This window comes from Leopardus geoffroyi, chromosome A3 (assembly GCF_018350155.1).
Source record: "Leopardus geoffroyi isolate Oge1 chromosome A3, O.geoffroyi_Oge1_pat1.0, whole genome shotgun sequence".
NCBI lineage: Eukaryota > Metazoa > Chordata > Mammalia > Carnivora > Felidae > Leopardus > Leopardus geoffroyi.
The window spans coordinates 67,886,801-67,910,074 of record NC_059336.1 but is presented as its reverse complement, the minus strand read 5'-3'; the positions used below and the strand labels follow the sequence as shown (position 1 = coordinate 67,910,074).

General features: G+C 38.3%; 2 protein-coding genes across 3 annotated transcripts in view; one reads left to right on the top strand and one right to left on the bottom strand.

The window, feature by feature from the left end:
- The window catches only part of GTF2A1L (general transcription factor IIA subunit 1 like), a 40,468-nt gene extending 27,966 nt beyond the window's left edge, over window positions 1–12,502 (bottom strand). Inside the window, exons 1-4 of one of the 2 annotated variants that reach the window (XM_045445995.1) lie at window positions 12,377–12,502; window positions 9,986–10,087; window positions 9,197–9,320; window positions 864–919 (exon numbers count right to left, since the gene is read on the bottom strand). In XM_045445995.1, coding sequence (XP_045301951.1) covers window positions 864–919; window positions 9,197–9,320; window positions 9,986–10,087; window positions 12,377–12,397 — 303 coding nt within the window. In that variant the 5' untranslated portion in view covers window positions 12,398–12,502. The remainder of the gene's footprint in view (window positions 1–863; window positions 920–9,196; window positions 9,321–9,985; window positions 10,088–12,376) is intronic. The other variant, XM_045445996.1, reaches the window with a different exon arrangement.
- LHCGR (luteinizing hormone/choriogonadotropin receptor) overlaps window positions 1–23,274 on the top strand; it is a 117,774-nt gene that overhangs the window by 91,253 nt on the left and 3,247 nt on the right. The window lies entirely within an intron of this gene.

Below are 23,274 nucleotides of genomic sequence, written 5' to 3'. Positions count from 1 at the left end.
TAAACAGTTAAAACAGTTGTCTTTGAGGTACAATACTGCAGGGCTCTTTTACTTTTTACTTTATACATTTGTTTTTACTGTTTACAGTATATTGTTTCTTTAATCAGGAGAAAAAGTAGTTCCAAAATTTCAAAGGCAGAGATATTTTTCATTGGTCTCTTATCAAAAGCAGCACCATTCTTCCCAAAAATCCTAGTAAGGGCTATGGCTTTGTTTTTAATGAAGAAATGGAAATTAATGGCCCACCAAACCTTTTGTCTCAGAAAGTGGGCTGAAAGAAAATGAAAAACAGTAGATTATATACCATCAGAACCATGGAAGAGAAAAAATGCTATTTTTCTCCACCTGAAAACTACTCAATTTTCTAGATACAAGTTGTAATTTAATTTTCTGCCCCAAATCTTGGGGGGGGGGGATCCTATACTCTAAACCTCTACAACAGAAAGGTTAAAAAATGACCAAAATATTCCACTCAAATAAAAAGAATTATTATGTGGCTCAACTTGGGTAAAAAAAAAAAAATCAGAAAATAAAACATCAAGATCATCCATTTAGGATCTACCTGGTATAGAACATTAATGGTGTGTTAAAACTCCACAGAATTTAACTTCAGAAATTTCCTAACCTTGGCAGATGCTAACAACTACTCTCGAAGACAGGAAGAGTTGATAAAGAAAACGTCAATTCTGGAACTACAGAGTTTTTGCAACATCCATGTTACAGAAGTCCTGTCTCCCCATCCCTTACTACACTCTTTCCCATTCACCTGAGGGAATATGAATTATATCCATGCCCAGCATTCTGCTACCATTCGCTAAAAATGAAGCATACATTTAAAAATATATCCTTAATAAGCTACATACCAGTTCTGCTGTAGTGAAACTGGCAAGAGGTCTACCAGCAGGAATAACTAATGATGCTGCATAGAAAAAAAAATAAACATTATACATCCATTACAATTTACCAATTTAATAAAATTGCTAAGTCTAGCTTATTTTTAAAAATGTTTTCCAGGGGCGCCTGGGTGGCGCAGTCGGTTAAGCATCCGACTTCAGCCAGGTCACGATCTCGCGGTCCATGAGTTCGAGCCCCGCGTCGGGCTCTGGGCTGATGGCTCAGAGCCTGGAACCTGTTTCCGATTCTGTGTCTCCCTCTCTCTCTGCCCCTCCCCCGTTCATGCTCTGTCTCTCTCTGTCCCAAAAATAAATAAACGTTGAAAAAAAAAAATTAAAAAAAAAAATGTTTTCCATCACTAACATGTTTGACCATGGTGAATCCAAACTTCCTAATTCCAAGGGAGGTAAAAGAATTATATTTAATTTAATTATATTTTTCTCCAACAGCTTCAGATAAAGACTTTAAAACTAACCTATTTTAAGTACCAAAAGAAAATATCTCATTGTAATCAAGTATACCATAGTATAGAACCCCATAAGAAAATACTTAGGTTGTTTTTATTAAGTCAGTATAACTCTAAATCTCTATAACTTTTCATTGGGAAGGAAAAGTACTATTCATTCAAGTAGCACATTTCCAAAGACTACACTATTGAGCAAAATTGTGTACCCCAACATAAACCATTACAAATTTTACAGATTCAAAAGAATTTTCAGAGGTGCCTAAGTGGCTCAGTCAGTTAAGCAGCTGACTCTCGATTTCAGCTCAGGTCATGATCTCACGGTTCATGAGATGGAGCCCTGCGATGGGCTCTATGCTAACAGTGTGGAGCCTGCTGAGGATTCTCTCTCTCTCCCTCTCTCTCTGCCCCTCCCCCACTCATGTATGCACTCATGCTTACTCGCTCACTCTTTCTCTCAAAATAAATAAACAGGGGCGCCTGGGTGGCTCAGTCGGTTAAGCATCCGACTTCGGCTCAGGTCATGATCTCACAGTCTGTGAGTTCGAGCCCCGCGTCGGGCTCTGTGCTGACAGCTCAGAGCCTGGAGCCTGCTTCAGATTCTGTGTCTCCCTCTCTCTCTGACCCTCCCCCGTTCATGCTCTGTCTCTCTGTGTCTCAAAATAAATAAACATTAAAAAAAAATAATAATAAAAAAAATAAACAAACATAAAAAAAAAAAAGGATTTCCAATTCATTTATTTCATCAAAAGCGATTTACAATTCTTTGGCCAAATAAAGCCAGCACAGCTACACAGTTTTAAGAAAAATGATTAAGAACATGTTTCCAGAAGTCTTTGCATGAAACAAGTATGGCTACTAAGAAAATTACAAGAGGACAAATTCTTAGGAGAACACCAACCTAACCTGCATTAAAGTTGCCATCTCATATATCTTTTCTTTATTATCTACCAATTTTCTTGGCTATCCCTTTATTTATAATCCAGCTAAAAGGCTGGCCTAATGATTGTGAATGTAAGCATTAAAAAAGTAAGTGTAAAGAACAAATAGTAACTGCAACAGAAAGACCTCGATTGACCAAAGTAACCTTAAACTTTGCCTAAAGGCTCATTTTAGCTGAACCTGACTCTTACAATATCACTCTGCCTTTTCTTTAATAAAAATAACAACACCTTAGCATGTTTATGCAGCACATATGTATTAAATGTAATGTTTATTAGGTTCTTTTTTCACACACCACATTAAATTGTCCCAAAGATCTGCTTCTGACACTAGAACGGCTCCATAATAAACAAAGGAGTTCAGAAGAGCAAATATTTTTTAAACTAACCATCCTTCCCACATTGAGACAACAGAAGTGAAGCTACAGAGATTGATGATTAATGAAGTAGAAAATTATTTTTATCCTCTGTTCATCTATGGCTTTGCTTATTAACAGGCATTCTTTTAGAAAGGCTAAATTAGAAAGAAGTGGTGGGGCAGGAACACAATGGTATTAGTCTTAATTAGCTGAAGTAAGCGAAGCTTAAGCTGGTACAGCTGAAGCCACAGCCTGAGAGGAAACAAAAATCTGTTAATACACTGTCTGAAGCAATTAAATGAATTTCTTGAGGAAAAATAGCAACAATCCCCCTCTTTTAAATACCTTGCAATAAATCCTAAAGGATACTTTTCTATACTTACATAAATCAAACAGAGCCAAAAGAGAGTTTTAAGAGTTTCTTTATAGCTTTCAGAATAAAAGCATTGAACAGTTTTATAGAGAAGTTTCATACTGCTCCTACTTAATTTTGATACTAAATGCACCATTTACATACTTGCACAAATTGTATATACTATTATATGTGCCTGAAACATGCTTTTTAAAATACTCAAGATGTTTTCAATAACCAATTAAGTTTTAAGTGAATATGTGTTCTTAATTAAAACTAAATGTCAGAATTTTGGTCTTCATGTATATATTCTAGAGATATTAGATTTCCCAAACAATAGGCTTTACAACATAGAAATAATTCAATCCCACAAATGTAATTTAAGAAATTCTGTAAAAAGATAATATTACATAATAACATTACTAGTGTATTTTTTCCTATACACTAAGAAGTTTTTGATACTTTAAGGCAGTTAGTAATTTCATAATTCTTGGTCCTGCTTTGAACCATTCCTAATCTTAATATCCAAGTCACATGACTCAGGAAGTGCAAAGACTGGTCTATCTTCTTCTTTGTCACTACTCATTACCATATGCATGTCTCCTGATAACCAAACTGAATATTCTAACACAAATTACATCAAGAACCAACAGCACTGCTGAAATTTTCACCAGATTTAAGTTCAGGAACAACTGGAAATATAGTTTGTACCTGAAGTTTGGGAGTTTTGATGCTCAAAGATGAAAGCCATGACAAACTTCTCAAAATTCCTTTTTTTCCTTTTCTTGCTCCCCCAAATGACTAATGAGTTTCAGCAAAAAGACTGTGTAACATGAATACCTAATAGCACAAACTGATTTGAACTGCCCTAGAAATAGGGCATAGACCAAGTGACTCCATGTCCCAGTTTACCCAGGATAGTCCTAGTACATACCTATTATTCTGAGGTTATTATTAATGGAATCCCATTTCTCTCTCAAAAATGGATTACAGGCAAAGACTCAGAATAGCCAATATGACATTCAAAGAGGAAAACAAAGTTGGAGGACTGATAATACCCCACTTCATGACTTACTAGAGAGCTGCAACAATCAAGACAGTGTTGGCACTGGAAAAAGAACAAATAGATCAATGGAACAGAACAGAGAGCCGAGAAACTGATCCACCTAAATATGGTCAACTGGTCTTTAACAAAGGAGCCAAGGCAATACAGTGGCAAAAAGATAATCTCTTCAACAAATGGTGCTGTAACAAGTGTCTATCCAATGCAAAAAATTGAAACTAGACACAGACTTTATGCCCTTCACAAAAATTAACTGAAAATAGATCAGACATAAATGTAAAATGCGAAACTACAATTCCTACAAGATGGAAGAAAATTTAGATGACCACATGGCAAAGACTTTTTAGATGCAACATTGAAGGAACAATCCATGAAAGAAATAACTGATAAGCAGGGCTTCATTAAAATTTAAAACTCTGTGACGCCTGGGTGGCTCAGTCAGTCAAGCGGCCAACTCTTGATTGCTTTCAGCTCAGGTCATGATCTCACAGTTCGTGAGTTGGGAGCCCAGCGCTGGACTCCATGCTGACAGTGTGGAGTCTGCTTGGGATTCATATTCTCTCTCTCTCTCTCAAAATAAGTAAATACACTTAAAAAAAATTTTTTTAAGCTCCTTTGCAAAAGACAATGTCAGGATAATCTGAAAAGCCAAAGGTTGGAAAAAATGCAAAATACTTATCTGATAATGGGCTGTTATCCAAAATACACAAAGAACTCTTAAAACTCAACTACAACAACCAAATTAAAAAATTGGCCAAAGACCTAAACAGACACTTCACCAAAGAATATACAAATGGCAAATAAGAAGGTGCTCCATATGATATGTCATCAAGGAAATGCAAATTAAAACAATGAGATACCACTACATCCCTATTAGCATGGACAAAGTCAAGAACATTGATAACACCAGACGTTGGCAGGAATCTAGATCAATAAGAACTCTCACTATTGCTGGTAGGAATGTAAAATGGTACAGTCACTTTGGAAGACAATTTGGTGGTTGCTTATAAAACTAAGCATACAACCTAGCAATCACTCTCTTGGGGAGTTGAAAACTTACATCCACACAGAAACCTCCACACAGATGCTTACAGCAGCTTTATTCCTAACTGCCAAAACTTGGCAGCAAGCAACCAAGATGTGCTTCAGTAGGTGAACAATTAAACAGTGACATATCCAGACAATGGAATATTATCCAGTGCTGAAAAGAAATGAGCTATCAAGCTTGAAAAGACGTGAGGGAATCCTAAAGTCATATTACTAAGTGAAATAAGCCAATCTGGAAAGGCTACATACTACATGATTCCAACTATAGGACATTCTGAAAAAGGCAAAACTATGGAAATAGTAAAAATATCAATGGTTGCCCTGAGCCGGTGTGGCAGGAAAGGATGAACAGGGGGAGCACAGATTTCCCAGAAAATGAAAATACTCTGTGTGATACTATAATGATGGATACAGGTCATTATAAATTTGCATAAACACATAAGACATGAAAAACCAAGAGTGATAATATAAACTATGGACTCTGGGTGTTTATGATGTGTCAGTGTGGGTTCATCAATTGTAACAAATGTGCCACTCTGGTGGGGGAATGTTGATAACTGAAGAGACTATGCATGAATGGAGCTAAAAGGTGTAGGAGAAATCTCTATCCCTTCTCCTAAATTTGTCGCCAGTGTAAAGTTCTGAAAAAAATTATGTCTTTTTTAAAAAGTGGATTTCAAACTATATATAATCACCCTAAAAATAGAACAGCAGTTCACAAATTAGACTGTGCAAACCCTTGGGGGTCCATGAGACCCTTTTACGGTGTCCACAAAGTCAAAATTATTTGTATAATACCAAAACAATAAAAATTTCATTTTTATTCATTTCTCACTAAATTTTGTTTTTTGTTGCCACTTGCACTTACAGAGCAAAGCACTGATGAGTAAAAGTGAAGGCAAATTAGCATGAATTAAGGCAGCAGCACCAAACCTGACCTGGCCACTGTATTTATTCTCCACTGCCATTCACTCACAGTAAAAAAGACAAAAATAATAACAATAAAACTGTTCAACTAAAGAAGTTCCTTAATGCAACCATAAGCAATTATTTTTATGAAATTTCAACACCCAAGTATACATCCCTTTAATATTCTGTGGGATGAAAGGGGAAAAACACATAAAGCATTTCTGCAGCATCCACCAGTACACGGAAGTACACGGAAAAGCACTGGTGCTTTTATTTAAGCTGGGAGCTGTAATCTAGCCTCTTTGTGTTAAACACTGTTTTGCTTGAAAGAATAACTGACACAAACTACAGTTATTCAGACATGGATATCTGGCAGACATTTTGTGAAAATGAACTAAGTGTGTCCATCACCTTGACGAAACGGACAGTATTTGACAATGATAAAATTCAAAGTTTCATCCCCAAATCTCAATTCTGAAAACCTTACAGCCACCACAGTGAGCTTGAGAGCTTCCCAATATTTACACACTTTCCTGATGAAATGTGGAGATATTAATATGATTTTTTTACCTTGCATAAGGAACAATATTTCAAATGCGTAACTCAGTGAACCAATTTTTTCCAAATAACCAATGTATGTTACAAAATTACACACAGGTTCAAGAGCCATTCAAAATGTAAGACACACCAGTGAACTTTAACATTACAAAAAAGTCTTTTGGTAAAGTTTCAGATTCCACCCTGCAGCTAAGCTCTCAGAAACTACCACTTGTGGAGTTTTAGTGTACTATCAAGTTATCTGAAAATCCTATTAAAATACTCCTCTTTTTCCAATTATACATCTGTGGGAAGCTAGGTTTTCTTCATATACTTTAGCCAAAACCATATATCACAACAGATTGAATTCAGATATAGATATGAGATATTAAAGACATTTGCAGAAAAGTAAAGTAACACCACTCCTGTCATTAAACATTTTTTATTGTGGAAAATGCTTACTGCTAACAAATATATGTTATGTTAACATATGATCAATTTTCTTATTATAAACCAACATTTTTTAAAAATTTCTCAGTTTTTTTAAGTAGGCTCCATACTGAACTTACGACCCTGAGATCAAGACCTGAGCTGAGATCAAGAGTCAGACACAACCAAGTGAGCCACTCAGGTGCCCCTAAATTTCTCAGCTTTAATTTCTAATATGGTAAACATATATTTACAACTTCCGTTAAAAAAAAAAAAAGTTCTTTGAGGCCCTCAATTTTAAAAGTACAAAGGGGTCCTGAGACCCAAAAAAAGGTTGATAATTGAAGATACAGGAAATTATTAAGCAAATGGATAATACAGTCAAAGAAAATATGACAAAGCAAAAAGCTCTAAAGATGGAACAAAGGCAAATGACTTACTCCATTGTAGATTTAATTTGAACTTGTTATCAAGAGATAAAAAGGTTGCAGAAGTAAGTTAGTTTAGGTTATTTTAATCGGGCCTTTAAAAGCACACAATGAGAAGGTATAATTAAGAAGTACTTCAATTTTACAAGGCTATTTACTTCAAGAATTTTATTGTAGGAAACCTAGAAATGAAGGGGGATAAAAACAAGGCCTGTAATACATTTTTAAAGGATCCATGTACTTCCTCCTAAACCTTTTCATTACAAAATGATGTAGAAGAGAATAAAAACTGTCTTGTTTAAATGTAATTATTTCTATTATTCTAACTTTCAAGACAGAATAAGAATCAAGTGCTGAGTGAAAGCCAGATAGACATATTAGTTGCAAGACTATTTTGTGATTTAAATCACTGGTAATATTACCATCTTGCGGCAAAATCAAGTATTGCAATTTTGAATGACAAAGAACCTGTAAAGTGTTAACTGCTTTTGATAAAAGACAGTCAAGTCTTTTACTCCTCCACGCTGGCCACTCTCCCAAGTCGCTCCTGGGTAAGAAATCTTTAAAGTTCTTCAGTAAAGAATAAAGAATGTTATTTCAATAGAGAAATAAAAGGGATGACCTAATAAAATAGTTAAGTTAAAAACAGAAGCATAACCAAAACCTAGTAACTGATGTAAAATGTTTCAATGCTTCAACTTGGTAATTAAAACTGCCATGGTTAATTCTTATAAAGCAAAGTTATACTTTATAAGCATAGCATTAGATAAAATCTATGTTTGGTAATTCAATATTATTAACTTACTTTTTAAGTTATAATTGCTGCCACACTTAAATTCTCTTGTTTTGTCATAAAGAAGGTACTAGCCTCCCTACTATTTTCTCTTCACCTTGGTCCATTTGATTTTCTTTGGAATTTTCCCAAGGATGCAATGAACAACCTAGTTATTACTGACAATCTAATCCAAAATCTACCCTTGCTTCTTGCAGACACTGATCTATTTAATTTCAGCTAAACACAGTAAACCCATGTCTGTGTGTGTCTGCATGCGGACATATACATATACACACATTAGGATAGCATAAAAATTGTAAGAATCAGAAAAGAATAAAGGATAGAAAGATATCACAGCATTGTTTATCTTTTCTTAGCTACTTTTTTCCAGTTTAAATGGATATATATATATATATAATATGGAAAATTATTTCCCTTAAAAGCAGAGGTTTAGATGAAGTCCAAGAATAAAGACAAAGTGCGCAAGGTGCATTTCTAGCCATTATATAATATCCAAAACAGTGAGGTAGTCTGAATAACCTCTGTATTCTTCTTAACTCTCCATTTTGCTTCCAAAACAATAGCAGATTTATAATTTATACAGAGAGAAAGAATTCACAACCATGGAACAACCCATCTTTCCCTCTGCTTTTTCAGCAATGGTGGCTGGGTTGTTCCGTGACTCAACCCAATCAAATTCTCTGAAATAGCCAATGGATACTCACAATACCCCATCAACTATGTAACTTGTTCCTCCAAAGTAACACTTGGTCACCTCTGCAGACTTTAATATTAAAAAAAAAACAAAACCTAGTTTGAATAACCTAATTTTTGTTGCCAATAATTACATGCAGTGACCATTTATTGTTTATTTAATAGTAATGATTTTGAGGTCCAAGCCCTCTCACCTTAAGAAAATTACCCTAATTCAAAACCACCACCAAATGAGAATTTGTTCTGAAAAATCCAAACAGTACTAATTTACTAGCTGTAACCAACCTGTTGATGACTGTAACGTTTGGTGCAAGCTGTTTGGCAACTGAAGGGTGAACACAGGTGAATGTGTACTATTTCTGAAGAAGTCTTCTGTTGCTTTAGACTGCAAAACCTTTGTTTCCCAGAGCTGCAGAGACAAAAATGTTTGCTTTTCAAAAATAAATAAAACATTAAGATAGTTTTTTCTTTTTAATTTTTTAAAAAATTGTTAGCTCAAAAAAAAAAAACAATTGTTAGCTCAGGGGCACCTGGGTGGCTCCGACTTCAGCTCAGGTCATGATCTCACAGTCTGTGAGTTCGAGCCCTACATCGGGCTGGCTGCTGTCAGCACAGAGCCCACTTCAGATCCTCTGTCCCCCTTCTCTTTGCCTCTCCCTTTCTTGTACTCTCTTAAAAATAAACATTTAAGGGGTGCCTGGGTGGCGCAGTCGGTTAAGCGTCCGACTTCAGCCAGGTCACGATCTCGCGGTCCGTGAGTTCGAGCCCTGCGTCGGGCTCTGGGCTGATGGCTCGGAGCCTGGAGCCTGTTTCCGATTCTGTGTCTCCCTCTCTCTCTGCCCCTCCCCCGTTCATGCTCTGTCTCTCTCTGTCCCAAAAATAAATAAACGTTGAAAAAAAATAAATTAAAAAAAATTTTTTTTAATAAATAAATAAATAAAAATAAACATTTAAAACACAAAATGTCAGCTGATGGCAATTAAGGGGTTAAACAATTAAGGGGTTAAAACTATAATTTATCAGTTTCTTAAGATGAAAAAACAACAAAAAAGGAAACTTGTATTGTCTACAAACCTGCTTCAAGACTTTTAAAACTTGCTCCTCTATACCTTCTTCAGCAAATAGATCCCGCACTCCTTCAATTACATCTTCAATTACAGATCTATAGAGTTTAGGCTAAATAAAAGCAATTGTTAAAGTTTTAAACTCCCAAGTTTGAATGTATTCAGCCTTAAAAAGACATGCAGTGTACATTTTCTTATGGTTTAAAGAAAAACCACCATAAGGATATTTACTGGTGCAATCTACTCCCAATATAGCCTCAGCTGTCCATAAATTGTCAGCTTCTGACCCGTAGCCTCATTCTATCTACGAGGCTGACTTACAGGACTACAATCAAATATGAGATAATAATCTTATCAAGATGTTAGGTTACAGTTGGGTTACTTGATTTTTCTGTCAGAATTTAACCCCCACTCCACCTTTTAAAAAGGGAAGTTAATTTAAAGCAGATGGAAATCAACCTTCTGTCTTCAATTTACTTTTTTCTCAGAGGCCAAAGTAGCTTTTTTTAAAGTTCACTAGATTACTTCCACAAATGTAAATTGCAAGTCCTAAGATTGAAATGAGCACTTGGGGCACCTGGGTGGCTCAGTCAGTTAAGCGTTCAACTTCGGCTCAGGTCATGATCTCACGGTTCGTGAGTTCGAGCCCCGCATCCGGCTCTGTGCTGACCGCTCAGAGCGTGGAGCCTGCTTCGAAATCTGTGTCCCTCTCTCTCGCTCTCTGCCCTCCCCCACTCGCTCTCTGTCTCTCTCTCAAAAATAAACATTAAAAAAAACTAAAATAACAAAAATAAAAGATTGAAATGAGCACTTACAATAGAGTAACCAAAGCCTATCCCACTTCCAAAATATATGTAGTCCAAAAAAATATTCTGAACCACTGCCAAGGAAAAGTGCAACTGCACCAAAATGGAGTCATAACAGAAACTAAGGAGGACATGAATGAATTATAGCCTTCCACAAGACTGTGGCGATAAAAACTCTGACATTCTAGGACTGCTCTTTCATACTACCCAGTGAATACTCTAAATACTCCTACTCACACCAAGAGTAGCTAGGTCTTTAATCCTTTTAAACATCCAGGATAAGCTTATGAATAGGCCAATCAGTAACATTTAAATAATACGTTATTCACAGGCATATCCATTAAGATTAAGTGCCCTAGATTAGTGGCTTCTTTTAAAACAGTTTACCCTGATAAAGGCATACTAAATTGATGCTTCAATGTTAGTTCCAGCTAGTGTGATCACATTTAAAGCAAGAAAAAAAACTCTTGGGGCTAAAAATTTCTTTTAAGATCCACCCTCAGAGTATACGAGGGCATCAAAAATAACCCATTAGAACACAATTTTTCAAAAGCAAAATAGGTATTGAACATACTTTCTCTTCTGGAACTACCGTTAGACTTTATACTCTTTCCTTGCTACCTTTATTAAAACTATGCATAGTCCAGGAAATTCATCTTAACCTCTTGTCAATTTAAAAGAAAACACACCTTCCTTGGGGTTCATCATCAGATAAAATGGTATACATGGTAAGCTTATATTCAAGCCTGACATATCTTAAAATAATTAACATAAAAAATAGACACACATTGAAATAATAACATGTCTCTAAAAATGGACCTTTTTATGCTGCATATGTATACATTGAAACCCATAAAATAACAGCAACAGAGCTGGACAAGCACACTGCCTTTCACCAAATGTGAAGTTGTTCAGGTGAACTGAAAATAAAGGTGAATCCTTGTTTTTTTACAATTCAGGTTTTTTTAAAGTGACAGAGCGTTTCACAAGTGCCATTTAGCCTGTCACTTCTCATTGAGAGGTTTACGTACCTCTTAAGGGTAGGAGAACAATGTTGGTGTTTAATTCCAATTGTATACTTAAGTATTAAGATGAAGGATGGGGAAAAGGCGGGGGGGGGGGGTGTAGGCAAGAACTCGAAAAATATGCAGTAACACGTTAGATCACATTACTTGTTATTTCAGATAAATAATATAGCTTAGAATCAACAATGGTCATACCAAAATTAAGAACTGCAGTTAGAGCACAACTGAACTTGGGAATTTTCTAAACACAGAGGAAACTAAGAGGGTTAATCTGAGTTCCAGGTCTAACCACTTCTTCCAGATAGCCTCCGTGTGGGTGAAGAGGGAGGGAGGAGAGGCCCCGGTTCCTCTTGCGGGGGCCAGTCCCAACTTCCGGCTGAGTTACTGATCCTCATCCACCTCCTCCAACACTGACCCTCACAGCCGGGGCCGCTAAGGGAAAGGGTTTCTGAAAATCTGTGGAGGGCCAGGAGGCAAAAAAGAGTGTGTGGAGCCGGGCCACCGTGATCCCTGGCCCGGCCCTCCCTCTACACAGAGCACAGGCCAAGGGGCCAGGCTGGTCCTCCTTACCACGGGGTTGACGCAGGCCATGATAGCGGCTCCGGTGCCTGCCCCCTCGCGCCTGCGCAGCACGCGATACTCTGCCGAGGCCCACTCCCCGCACGCTTTGAACGGTGGCCAGCGGCTTGCACGTTGATACGCAGGGACGCTGGGGGCGGGGCAGGGGAGGAGAGAATGTGGGCTGAGCAGGGTACACCGAATAGAGTGGAAGAGGTTGGCAGGCTTGAATGAGCCAAGAACCCAGCTAAAATGGTCCGATTAAGTGTGATCTAACCAGCTTTCTGCCATTCAGCTGACCCCTGAAGAAACTTTATTTTCTCAATCTGTAAAATAAAGGCTAAGAAAATAGGGGAGACTCGATGCAGTGGTAGATTCCAGTTCACCTTCAGCTTGGAAGGGGGTTGGGCTAGGAAAGTGGGGAGACTAGTGGCATCTGCTCTCACCTTTTACCAATTTTCACCCTTCCTTCTACGCCCCACTCACACCTGAACTCCAGTAAAAGTATAAAAGAGCTAAATAATTCTAAAATTGATTGTCAAAGTGTAGAAGAGCAACATTAGCATCATCTGGGAACCTGTTAAAAATGCAAATTATTGGGTCCCACCCTAGACCTAGTGAATCAGAAACTCTAAGGATGGGGCCCAGCATTCTGTAACTTTAACAGGCTCTCCAGACGATTCTGATGGGTGCTGAAATGAGATTCACTGTCCCAAGACAAAGATTCTCAGCTTTGGCTGCACATTGAAATCACCTGGAGAGTTTAATAACCATTTGGCACCTGAGTCTCACCCCAGAGACTCTGATTCCACTATGCAGCTTAGGTAGAGAAGGAGTGTTAAAGTCAGCACCCCACTACTACCCAGGCTCTTTTCCTTCTCAGGTAGAAATCACCATCTCTTCACCTGCAATAATTCCCTCCCTCCCCTGAAAGACAGAGCATCTAGGAGCATACCTTGACTAGGGCTGAGGATACATCTAAGCATAGATAACGTGGAGTCTTAAGAAAGAGAGAAAGTCATCTATTGCCACTACTCTGCCTTTTAAATAGCCTTTTTAGTCTGCAGATAGGTCCTGACTTAACCAGATGGCTAAGTTATTTAATTATTAAAAATCATATCAGGTTTTAAATTGGCTGTTTATTTATTTGTATAAGTTCAGTAGAGCTATTTATGCCCTACACTCTGTATTCACTTTGCCTGGGCCAGGTACCTTATGATTTGTGAGCTTCAAGCAGCTGATTTATATGGAGCCCTTTAGAAGGCTTTCTGAAATTAAAAACTATCTGAAATTTCTTTTACAAAAAGCCAAGAATTTTAAAAAGTAATTTTTTTTTTAATTTTTTTTTTTCAACGTTTATTTATTTTTGGGACAGAGAGAGACAGAGCATGAACGGGGGAGGGGCAGAGAGAGAGGGAGACACAGAATCGGAAACAGGCTCCAGGCTCTGAGCCATCAGCCCAGAGCCTGATGCGGGGCTCGAACTCACGGACCGCAAGATCGTGACCTGGCTGAAGTCGGATGCTTAACCGACTGCGCCACCCAGGCGCCCCTAAAAAGTAATTTTTAATGATTGTATCTCCACCTGGCAATTTACTACCAGAAGTATGCAAAATGATTTATCTGTCACCCAAAATACAAAAGCTAAAAGCAGTCATTGGATAAATCCAATTAAATTATTCAAGCTGAGAAATAAGAAAGCTGAAAGATCTCTTGTTTTCCAACCTTTCATAGCCAAGTTTTAAAACCTTCTTCTTAAATGCATATGATTGGTAATCACCTAACAGCATATTGTTTTATATTACTTCCTTGTATATTTTACCCTTCTCAAAGCTATATTGTAGATCATACCTACTTCTGAAATTAAATTTGAACGTTAATACCCATAAGAAGTGTCACTAAGAGTTGAATTGCTATTGCTTAGTATACTTAGTAGACTCAGGTCAGAGAGGCATTATGTATCTTTGGCAGAGAAATGTCAGCAACTTTCCATTTGCCTCTTGTGGTCTTTCTGGATGATCACTAGTAGGTTCAGATATAATTTGTTCCCAATAATAAATAATAGCTTTTAGAGGAGGTATACTTTAACCCATGTTCTAGGTGAATCCATGTTGTAAAATCTGCTCTGGATCTGTGGTAGCCACCATTCATGATGGCCCCAATGATCCTCACCTCCTGGCATCCACAACTTTGTGTTGTCCCTCCGACACTGTACCATGGTTTATCTGGGTAGCAAATAGGATAAAGCAGAAATAATGTTGTATCACTTCTGAGATTAAGTTAAAAATGACTGTGGCTTCCTTACTTGAGACTCCTTCAGATCATTCACTTTGGGAGACAGTAGCTATCATGTTGTTGGGACACTCAGCCTGTGGAGAGGTTTGTGTGGCAAAGAACTGAGAGTCCAGCCCATAGCTAACAAAGATCAGAAGCCTGTAGACAATCACATGAGTAAGCTTGGAAATTGATCCTTCCCCCTTTAGGTGGTCCAAGGTGACAGTTTGACTGCATTCCTTTGAGAGATCTTGAAACAGAACCCCCCTCTAGGCATCTTGTGATTCCTAGTCCTGAGAAATTGTGTGAGATAATAAACACACGTCATTTTAAGCAGTTAAATGTGGGGATATTTTTTTTTTTTTTTTTTAATTCTAGAGAAAGAGAGAGCAGACAGCAGGGGAGAGGGGCAGAGGGAGAGTGAGAATCTTAGGCAGGCTCCATGCCCATCGGGGGTGGGGTGGGAGAGAGGGGTTGATCCCACAACCCTGCGATCATGACCTGAGCAGAAATCAAGAGTCAGATGTTCAACCAACTGAGCCATCCAGGCTCCCCTGGGGATAATTTGTTACACAGCATGAGATGCAGGGCCCATTGTCTGATTGGATTGTGACTAGTGAAGGCTTAGTTCTCCCTCATTGTAATCTCAGCACTTAAAAGTTTTTTTAATACCCTCATCAATCACAAGAGCATTTGAAAAGTATGTAAAGGAATCTTTATAGACTGATATCTGGTGGTGTTGACCCCAGGTTATCATCAAGCAAGCAAACTCTTATAGTCATGTAATGATCATATTTCTTTTGTCAATTTTTCAAACCCACTGGGGAAGTGTGTTGCATACACAAAACACTTTTGATGCTAAAATTGAAATTTCAAGATCCCAAAACTTCAGTGAGGCAAGTTTCAGTGACTATTTTTTATGTTAGTAAATAACCTAAAATGAGAATAAAAAAGGAATGCTGAGCTTTGGTCCTTCTTTGAGTATTCGGTTCTTTGAAATTATACCTGTGGCAAAGCATGAAGCTCTTCCCTAGCTGCCCATCACAATTTGGAACACCAGGTTTTCATTTTCTCCTGCTTTATTTAGAGACTATAATACATAATATTTCATTTATGATCGATGCCTGTTTTGCAACATTTAAGCAAATCTAATAATTGGATTAATTTCTTTGTATTCCATATACTCTAGTTATTTTTGCCCAGAGGTTTCAGTGCTACTATTACAAAAGTAAAGAAATAATTTCACTTTGCTTATTGTGAGAAAAGGCCAGATGTATGAAGTCCTTTCTCTGAATGAGAATGTTTTTTAAAAAATGTATTTTAGAGACAGCCCATTATCTTTTACATATTAAATTTTACAGTCAAATGCAGAGCATTTCAGTAACTGTACAAGCTCTAAATTATATATTTAATCAGTAATGAAAAATACAAGTTAGTCTCTGAGCACATGGCTTAAGGCAGCAACTATTCATAATTAGTTTCTGAACATTTTGCAACCACTGCACTAAACCCAGCAGTATTTCGCTTCTCTATCTGTTTGATCCTTCACATCTTCCAGGAAATGAAAATCCAGATAATCTCTGCCCCACCTTGTAACTTTGAAATTGTTACAGGTAGTTCTGATTTATGTATATTCTGTACTTCTGTAACATTTTCCATTTTCTAATCCAAAATCAACTTACATTATTTGAACATCAGATATTGCTTCACCATGATGAATTCCCTCTCCCCACCTCAAAAGGATTTCAGTTAAAATGACTGTGTCACAATGCTATGGCCAGCTGGTGACGTTATCACACAGTGTAATGCTGTTAATGATCACAGTACTGCCTATCTCAAAATGTTTTCACATTAAAGAGATGTATGCGTGGTGCACGTATGAAAATTAGTGATTATAATTAACTCACCAAAAGTATGGAGGATGACTTCCAACACAATGTTCCCCATGGCTACTTTTTCAACATTCTCATCAGGGGCTGATCAGAATTCAGTGACTTTCTAGCTAACGAATGATTCCATTTTTGTTCTTTAAATCACAATGTGTATAATCATATATGAACATGAATTATTACCAAGGATAATGTCCATTGTCTTCAGTTAATTTTCCAAACTACATTTCTACTTAGAGACGAGGGAGGTAAAGACCAATAAAACTAGCTTTGTTCCAACAGTACTGTACTTTTCTTCTTATCTAATTTGTCTCATTTTATGAAGTAAATGGCAGCATCTTGAGTATTCTATATTGTTATCTTAGAGGCTTCAAATATCAGGGGAGGCAGGGAAAATATGGAGTAGACACACTTCTTCCTATTCCTTCCACTAAATATAGCTAAAAACTCTAGGTAATGGATATAAAACAAACACAAGAACATCATGAAAGGTAGAGAGAAGAGCATAGACCAGTTAGGGAATTTGCAACCCAAAGAATGACACAGCAGTGAATTCTCTGGTTTTTCTTTTTGTCTCATGTATCCCGAACCAGGTGCTGATGAAGCTGGAAGCCCAGAACACCAACAGTCACAGACAAAAAAGAACAAAAGCCTCTCTTTCTAGCCAAAGAACCAAGAGGCAGCAAGACAGAAAACTCTTTTTTTTTTAAGTTTATTTATTTTATTTTGAGAGAGATAGAGCATGCACACAAGTGGGGTAGGGCAGAGAGAGAGAGGGAGAGAGAGAGGATCCCAAGCTGGCTCTGAGCTGTCAGCTCGGAGACCAACGCTGAAGTCAAGTGTCAGATGCTTAACTGACTGAGCCACCCAGGTGTCCCAAAACAGAAAACTCTTAAACAACTGCTCTACTAGAAAAAAAAAAAAAAAAAAATGGCCACATCCTAAACCTGTCAGCGAAGGCAAAGTAGACTTCCACTCTTGTCCACATATAACAAGGTGCAGCCATTCCCATGATGTCATTGGGTACCACACGTGATGCCTGGATTTGCACTTCACCCAGCTGTAGAGAAACATCCCTACCACCCACTGGGGTTGTCAGAGAAGGCCAAGATTTTAATTCCTGCTGGTGATAGTGAGACCTGTCCCTTGCAGTGTAGCAGAGGTCATGTGACAAGGAGCAACAAGGCACCATTTCCTGTCTCAGCCAGGGTGATGTCAGTGGAAGCCTGTTGTGAAGCATGAACTTCCCCCCTACCCAATACTAATGAAAGCTCCCCCCTCCCCTGGGGTGTCAACAGAGGCTAAAAGGAGAACTGGCCCTTCACCTCCACCTGGAAATACCAAGATGGCATTCTCACCTTCCCCCACTGTCTCACACCACCCACTGTCACAGAAGACCTGCTAAAACAGTTTTAAATAAGATCCAATCTCATAATGACCAAAATGTCCAGCATGCAACTGAAAATCACCTGTCGTCCAAGAACCAGGAAAATCTCAACTTGAAAGAGAAAAGACAATCAGTAGATACCAACACAGAGCTGACTAAGATGTGGGAATTATCTGACAAGGATTTTAAAGCAGTCTTACTAAAACTTCTTTGATGAGCATTCAAGCAAGCAATTAAATGAGCACTTTAAACAAATGAAAAAAAAGTCTCTACAAGGAAATAGAAGATACAGAGAAGAACCAAATGGAAGTTTTATGACTGAAAAATAGAATAACTAAAGTAAAAATTCTATGGATGGGCTTGCTATGTGTTGGATTATATCTCCCAAAAAAGGTAGAGTGAAGTCCAAACCTGCAGTACCTCAGACTGTGACCTTATTTGGAAATACAGTCATTGTAGATACAATTAGCTAATATGAGGTCATACTGGAGTAGGGTGGGCCACTAACCCAATATGACTGATGTCTTTTTCAGAGAAGGACAAAGACACACAGAAAGAAGACAGTCATGTGACAAAGAGGCAGAAATTGGAGGGATGCATTTACAAACTAGGAATGCCAAAGATACCAGCAAACACCAGAATCTAGAAAAAGCAAGGAAGAAATTCTCCCTTACAGGTTTCAGAGGGAGTATGGCTGGGTCAATACCCCAATTTCAAACTTCTAGCCCAGCTTCAAATCGAGATAATAAGTTTCTGTTATTTTAAGTTACTCAGTGCATGGTAGTCTCTTACAGCAGCCCCAGGAAACTATACAAGGCTCAGCAGCAGAATGGAAAGCACAAAGCAAAGAATCCGTGAACTTGAAAACAGAACAATAGAAATAGCCCAATTTGAACAATGAACAGAAAAATAGACAATGGAAATATAAGTGTCTTTCTTGTCAGGAACCATAAAGACCAGGAGGAGGTGGGCTGAAAAGAACTGTCAACTCATTATCCCAAATGCAGTGAAAATATCCTTCAAAGAAAAAAGGGAAAATCAAAATATTCTCAAATGAAAGAAAACTAAGATTATCTATCACCAGCAAAGCTACCCTAAAAGTATGGCTAAAGGTAGTTCTTGAAATAGAAAGGAAATGGTAAAAGGAGGAAAGAAAGAAAGAAAGAAAGAAAGAAAGAAAGAAAGAAAGAAAGAACTAGACAAAGAAAGAAAGAAAAAGAAAGAAAGAAAAAGAAGAAAGAAAGGGAGAAAGAGGGAGATAGGGAGGGAGGAAGGAAGGGGAATGAAAAATACAAAATGTGTAAATGTAACAGACTTTCCTTCTCTTGGCTTTTTGAATGTAGCAAAAGCTACAAAGAGAAATACATTAAAACATACTCTAGATAAATCAAAATGGAATTCTAAAAAAATGTACAAGTAACCAACAGGAAAGCAGGAAAAAGAAAAAAAAATAAAGAACAGAGAGAACAAACAGAAAAATATAGGCACAAACCTGTGTTGGCAAGAATGTGAAGAAAGTGTAAACAGTGCAGCTAGTTTGGAAAACAGTTTGGCAGTTTCTTGAAAAATTAAAAATATATTTCCCATATGACCCAGCAATTCCACTCATACCCAAGAGAAATGAAAACATGTCCACACAAAGATTGGTACACGAATATTCATAGCAGCACTGTTGATAATAGCAAAAAAGTGAGGAAAACCCAAATTTCCATCAAATGATAAATTGTCAAATAAAATGTGGTATAGCCATACAATGGAATACTATTAGACAATAAAAAGGAATGAAGTACTGATACATGCATGAACCTGGATGAACACAGATACACAATATGAATGAGCTTCAGAAACATTACAGTGGAGCACCTAGGTGGCTCAGTTGGTTGAGCATCCAACTTCGGCTCAGGTCATGAACTCACACTTCATGGGTTCGAGCCCTACATGGGGCTCTATGCTGACAGCTCAGAGCCTGGAGCTTCCTTTGGATTCTGTGTATCCCTCTCTCTCTGCCCCTCCCCTGCTTATATTCTGTCTCTGTCCCTCAAAAATGAATAAACATTTAAAAAACTTTTTTTTAATATTATAGTAAGTTAAGGAAGCCAGAGACAAAAAACTTCTATTGTGTAATTCTATTTATATTAAATGTCCAGAAGAGGCAAATCTATAAAGACAGAAATTAGATTAGTGGTTGCCTGGGGCTGCGATGAAAAAGAGAAGCAACTGAAAATGGGCTCCAGGAATTTTGGGCGGAGATGGGAATGTTCTAAAATTGATTGTAGTGATGTGATGGTTGTACAATTCTGTGGACGTACTAAAAATCTTTGAATTGTACACTTAAAACAGGTGAAATTTATGAGATACAGTCATCAAGAAAGGTGTCAAAAGGTATCAAGGTTTCAGGGGAGTTAGGGTGGACCTAATTTTTTTTTAATTACGGTAAAATAAACATGACAAAATTTGCCATCTTAACCATTTTTAAGTGCACAGTTCAGTGGCATTAAGTACATCTGCATTGTTGTGCAACTATCACCACCACCCATCTCTATAAGTCTTTTCATTTTGCAAAACTGAAACTCCGTGCCCACTGAACAGTAGTAACTCTCCATTTCAACTTGGAGCTGCGTTTTATCCTTGTGTGGACAGGTCTAGGAAATTAAGCAACTGGTATTGTTTCAAATGCAGGAAAAAAACTTTCTGAAGCTACAGAATGGTTCCAAAATATGTTTAACAAAAGACAGATACTTTCATTTCACAACCAAAAACACCACTCCATTGGGTGTTGGGTATTCAATGAGAAACCATGACTCCTGGCCCACAGCAGGTGCCAAAAGCCTATGAAGAAGGCTTCCTTCTTCATTTTCAGCAGCTTTTAAAAACAAGATGGAATCAAATTTTAAAACCAACACTTTATTTTTTTCATCCTCTTGAAGATATATGTGTTTAGTAAGAAAAAGTATATTTATATGTGTGATAGATTTTAAATTTCTTTGAAAACTGGGGCTGTGTATTATCTTTATATGTCTCTATAGTATCTCCACTACAGAAATCATTCATTGAATGTTACTGATTTGAATTTTTAGTTAAACTGCTCTAAAATGAGGGCGCTTGGGTGGCTCATTCGGTTAAGCCTCCAACTCTTGGTTTTGGCTCGGGTCATGATCTCACAGTTCATGGGTTTGAGCCCTGCATTGGGTTCCATGCTGGCAGTGAGGAGCCTGCTTGGGATTCTCTCTCTTTCCCTCTCTCTCTACCCTTCCTCTGCTCATTCTCTCTCTCTCAAAATAAATAAATAAACTTAAAAAAAAATTTAACTGCCATAAAATGGAATTTCTAGCCTATTTGTGGGTAAAAAAATAGGGACCAAAATAAAATTACCAATAGGAGAAGTAGTGCATTGATCTTCATTCATTCATTCATTCATTCGGTATTTTTTAGTCAACATATAGATCATAAACACTTGCTAAGGGATCAGCACCACAGCATTGACATTGATACAACCATTGCCTACCACCACCCCTGTCTGTGGGCTTCTTCCCAGAAAATGGGAAAGTACTGTAGGCAGAGTCACCCCAATCAAAATCCCAGATGGGAGAGAGGAAAGAAAACTACACAAGCAAGTACAGTGTAATGGGTTAGTAGTCAAAATTACTTCTGAGGAGCACCTACCTTGAACAGGGAGAATCAAGGCGGCTTCCTGGAGTAGGACCCCTCAAGTTAGACTGTGGAATGAGCAAGGGATAAAGGAAGGGGGCAGGGAAGAGTGTCCCAGGAAGAGGGCGCTGTACAAGCCAAAGCTTGGCCAGACAAGGGAAGACATGGTGGGTTTGAGAAAATGAGAGCAGGTCAGTTTGGCCAGGGGATAGAGAACAACATAAGTTGGCAAAGTTAAGGCTGGCTGGTCAGTGTCAGATCGTGTGCTCCCCACTGACTGCAGCAGGGAGTGTGGATTGGAGGACAGGCACACTGGAAGCGGAGGAGCAGTTGCAAGTCTGTGGGGTAAGGAAGAATCAGCAGCTCTGTTTGAAAAGCCTGTAGCAGGCGCAGAGGAAGAACAAGAGATCGACGTTGCTGATGTGTATCCTTTCCTGGTGCTCAGTCATATAAGGCAAAGAGGAAGAAAGGGGTAAGACCTCAAGAGACTTGAGCAAGTTTGGGTGGCCGGGATGTGGGGTGGAGATCCACCAACAGGGAAAAGGCAATAAAAAAAAGGGTGACAAACATCATCTAGTTCACAGTTTTACCTCAGGCCACTTCTGGTCCCAGTGTGAGTTTAATATAGAATTTGTCCTTTTCCACAATGAGTACTCAGCAAAGCCTTTGAAAAGTGTTTCAGAAGATCTCAAAATTATCCACTGGAGAGGCAGGCTCTTGGCATTTAACAATGCCACTGTTTAAAGATGCTCTTTCCTTGTCCTTTTCATGGCACTTGAGGACCTTGGGGTGGAATTCTCTCTGAACAGTGTGAAAATATCAAAACAAAGCCCTACAGAAAAGGACAAGCACTTCTACTGGCACCATCGCCCACCCCCACACAGCCACTCACAGATCTACAGCATCTCTCTCAGAGATGAGAAGCAGAAAAAGAGTAAATTCTACACCAGCCACCACTGGGTTTCCCCAATCTGAACATGCATTCTTTGTTAGCGGGATTAATAATCTTCAATTCTAGGGGCGCCTGGGTGGCGCAGTCAGTTAAGCGTCCGACTTCAGCCAGGTCACGATCTCGCGGTCCGTGAGTTCGAGCCCCGCGTCGGGCTCTGGGCTGATGGCTCGGAGCCTGGAGCCTGTTTCCGATTCTGTGTCTCCCTCTCTCTCTGCCCCTCCCCCGTTCATGCTGTGTCTCTCTCTGTCCCAAAAATAAATAAACGTTGAAAAATAAATAAATAAATAAATAATCTTCAATTCCAAAATCCCAAGAATTTCCCCATTTGGATCAGTATAGCTGATATTTAAGCATTGCTACCAGTGAAGAACAGAAGTTGAGAAATACATGACCGAACTATTCAAGAAAATAAAATTAAAGTCAGTCTTTTAAAAAAATTTTTTTTTTGTTAACGTTTATTTATTTTTGGGACAGAGAGAGACAGAACATGAACAGAGGGAGGGTCAGAGAGAGAGGGAGACACAGAATCTGAAACAGGCTCTAGGCTCTGAGCTGTCAGCACAGAGCCCGACACGGGGCTCGGGGCTCGAACTCACAGACCACGAGATCGTGACCAGAGCCGAAGTCAGACACTTAACCGACTGAGCCACCCAGGTGTCCCTAAAGTCAATCTTAAAGGGGAGTCACAGATACCCCTTCTCTGTGGGAGGGTGAAAATCTTCTGAATTCAATTCCATTTCTGGAAAAAAAAAAAAAAAAA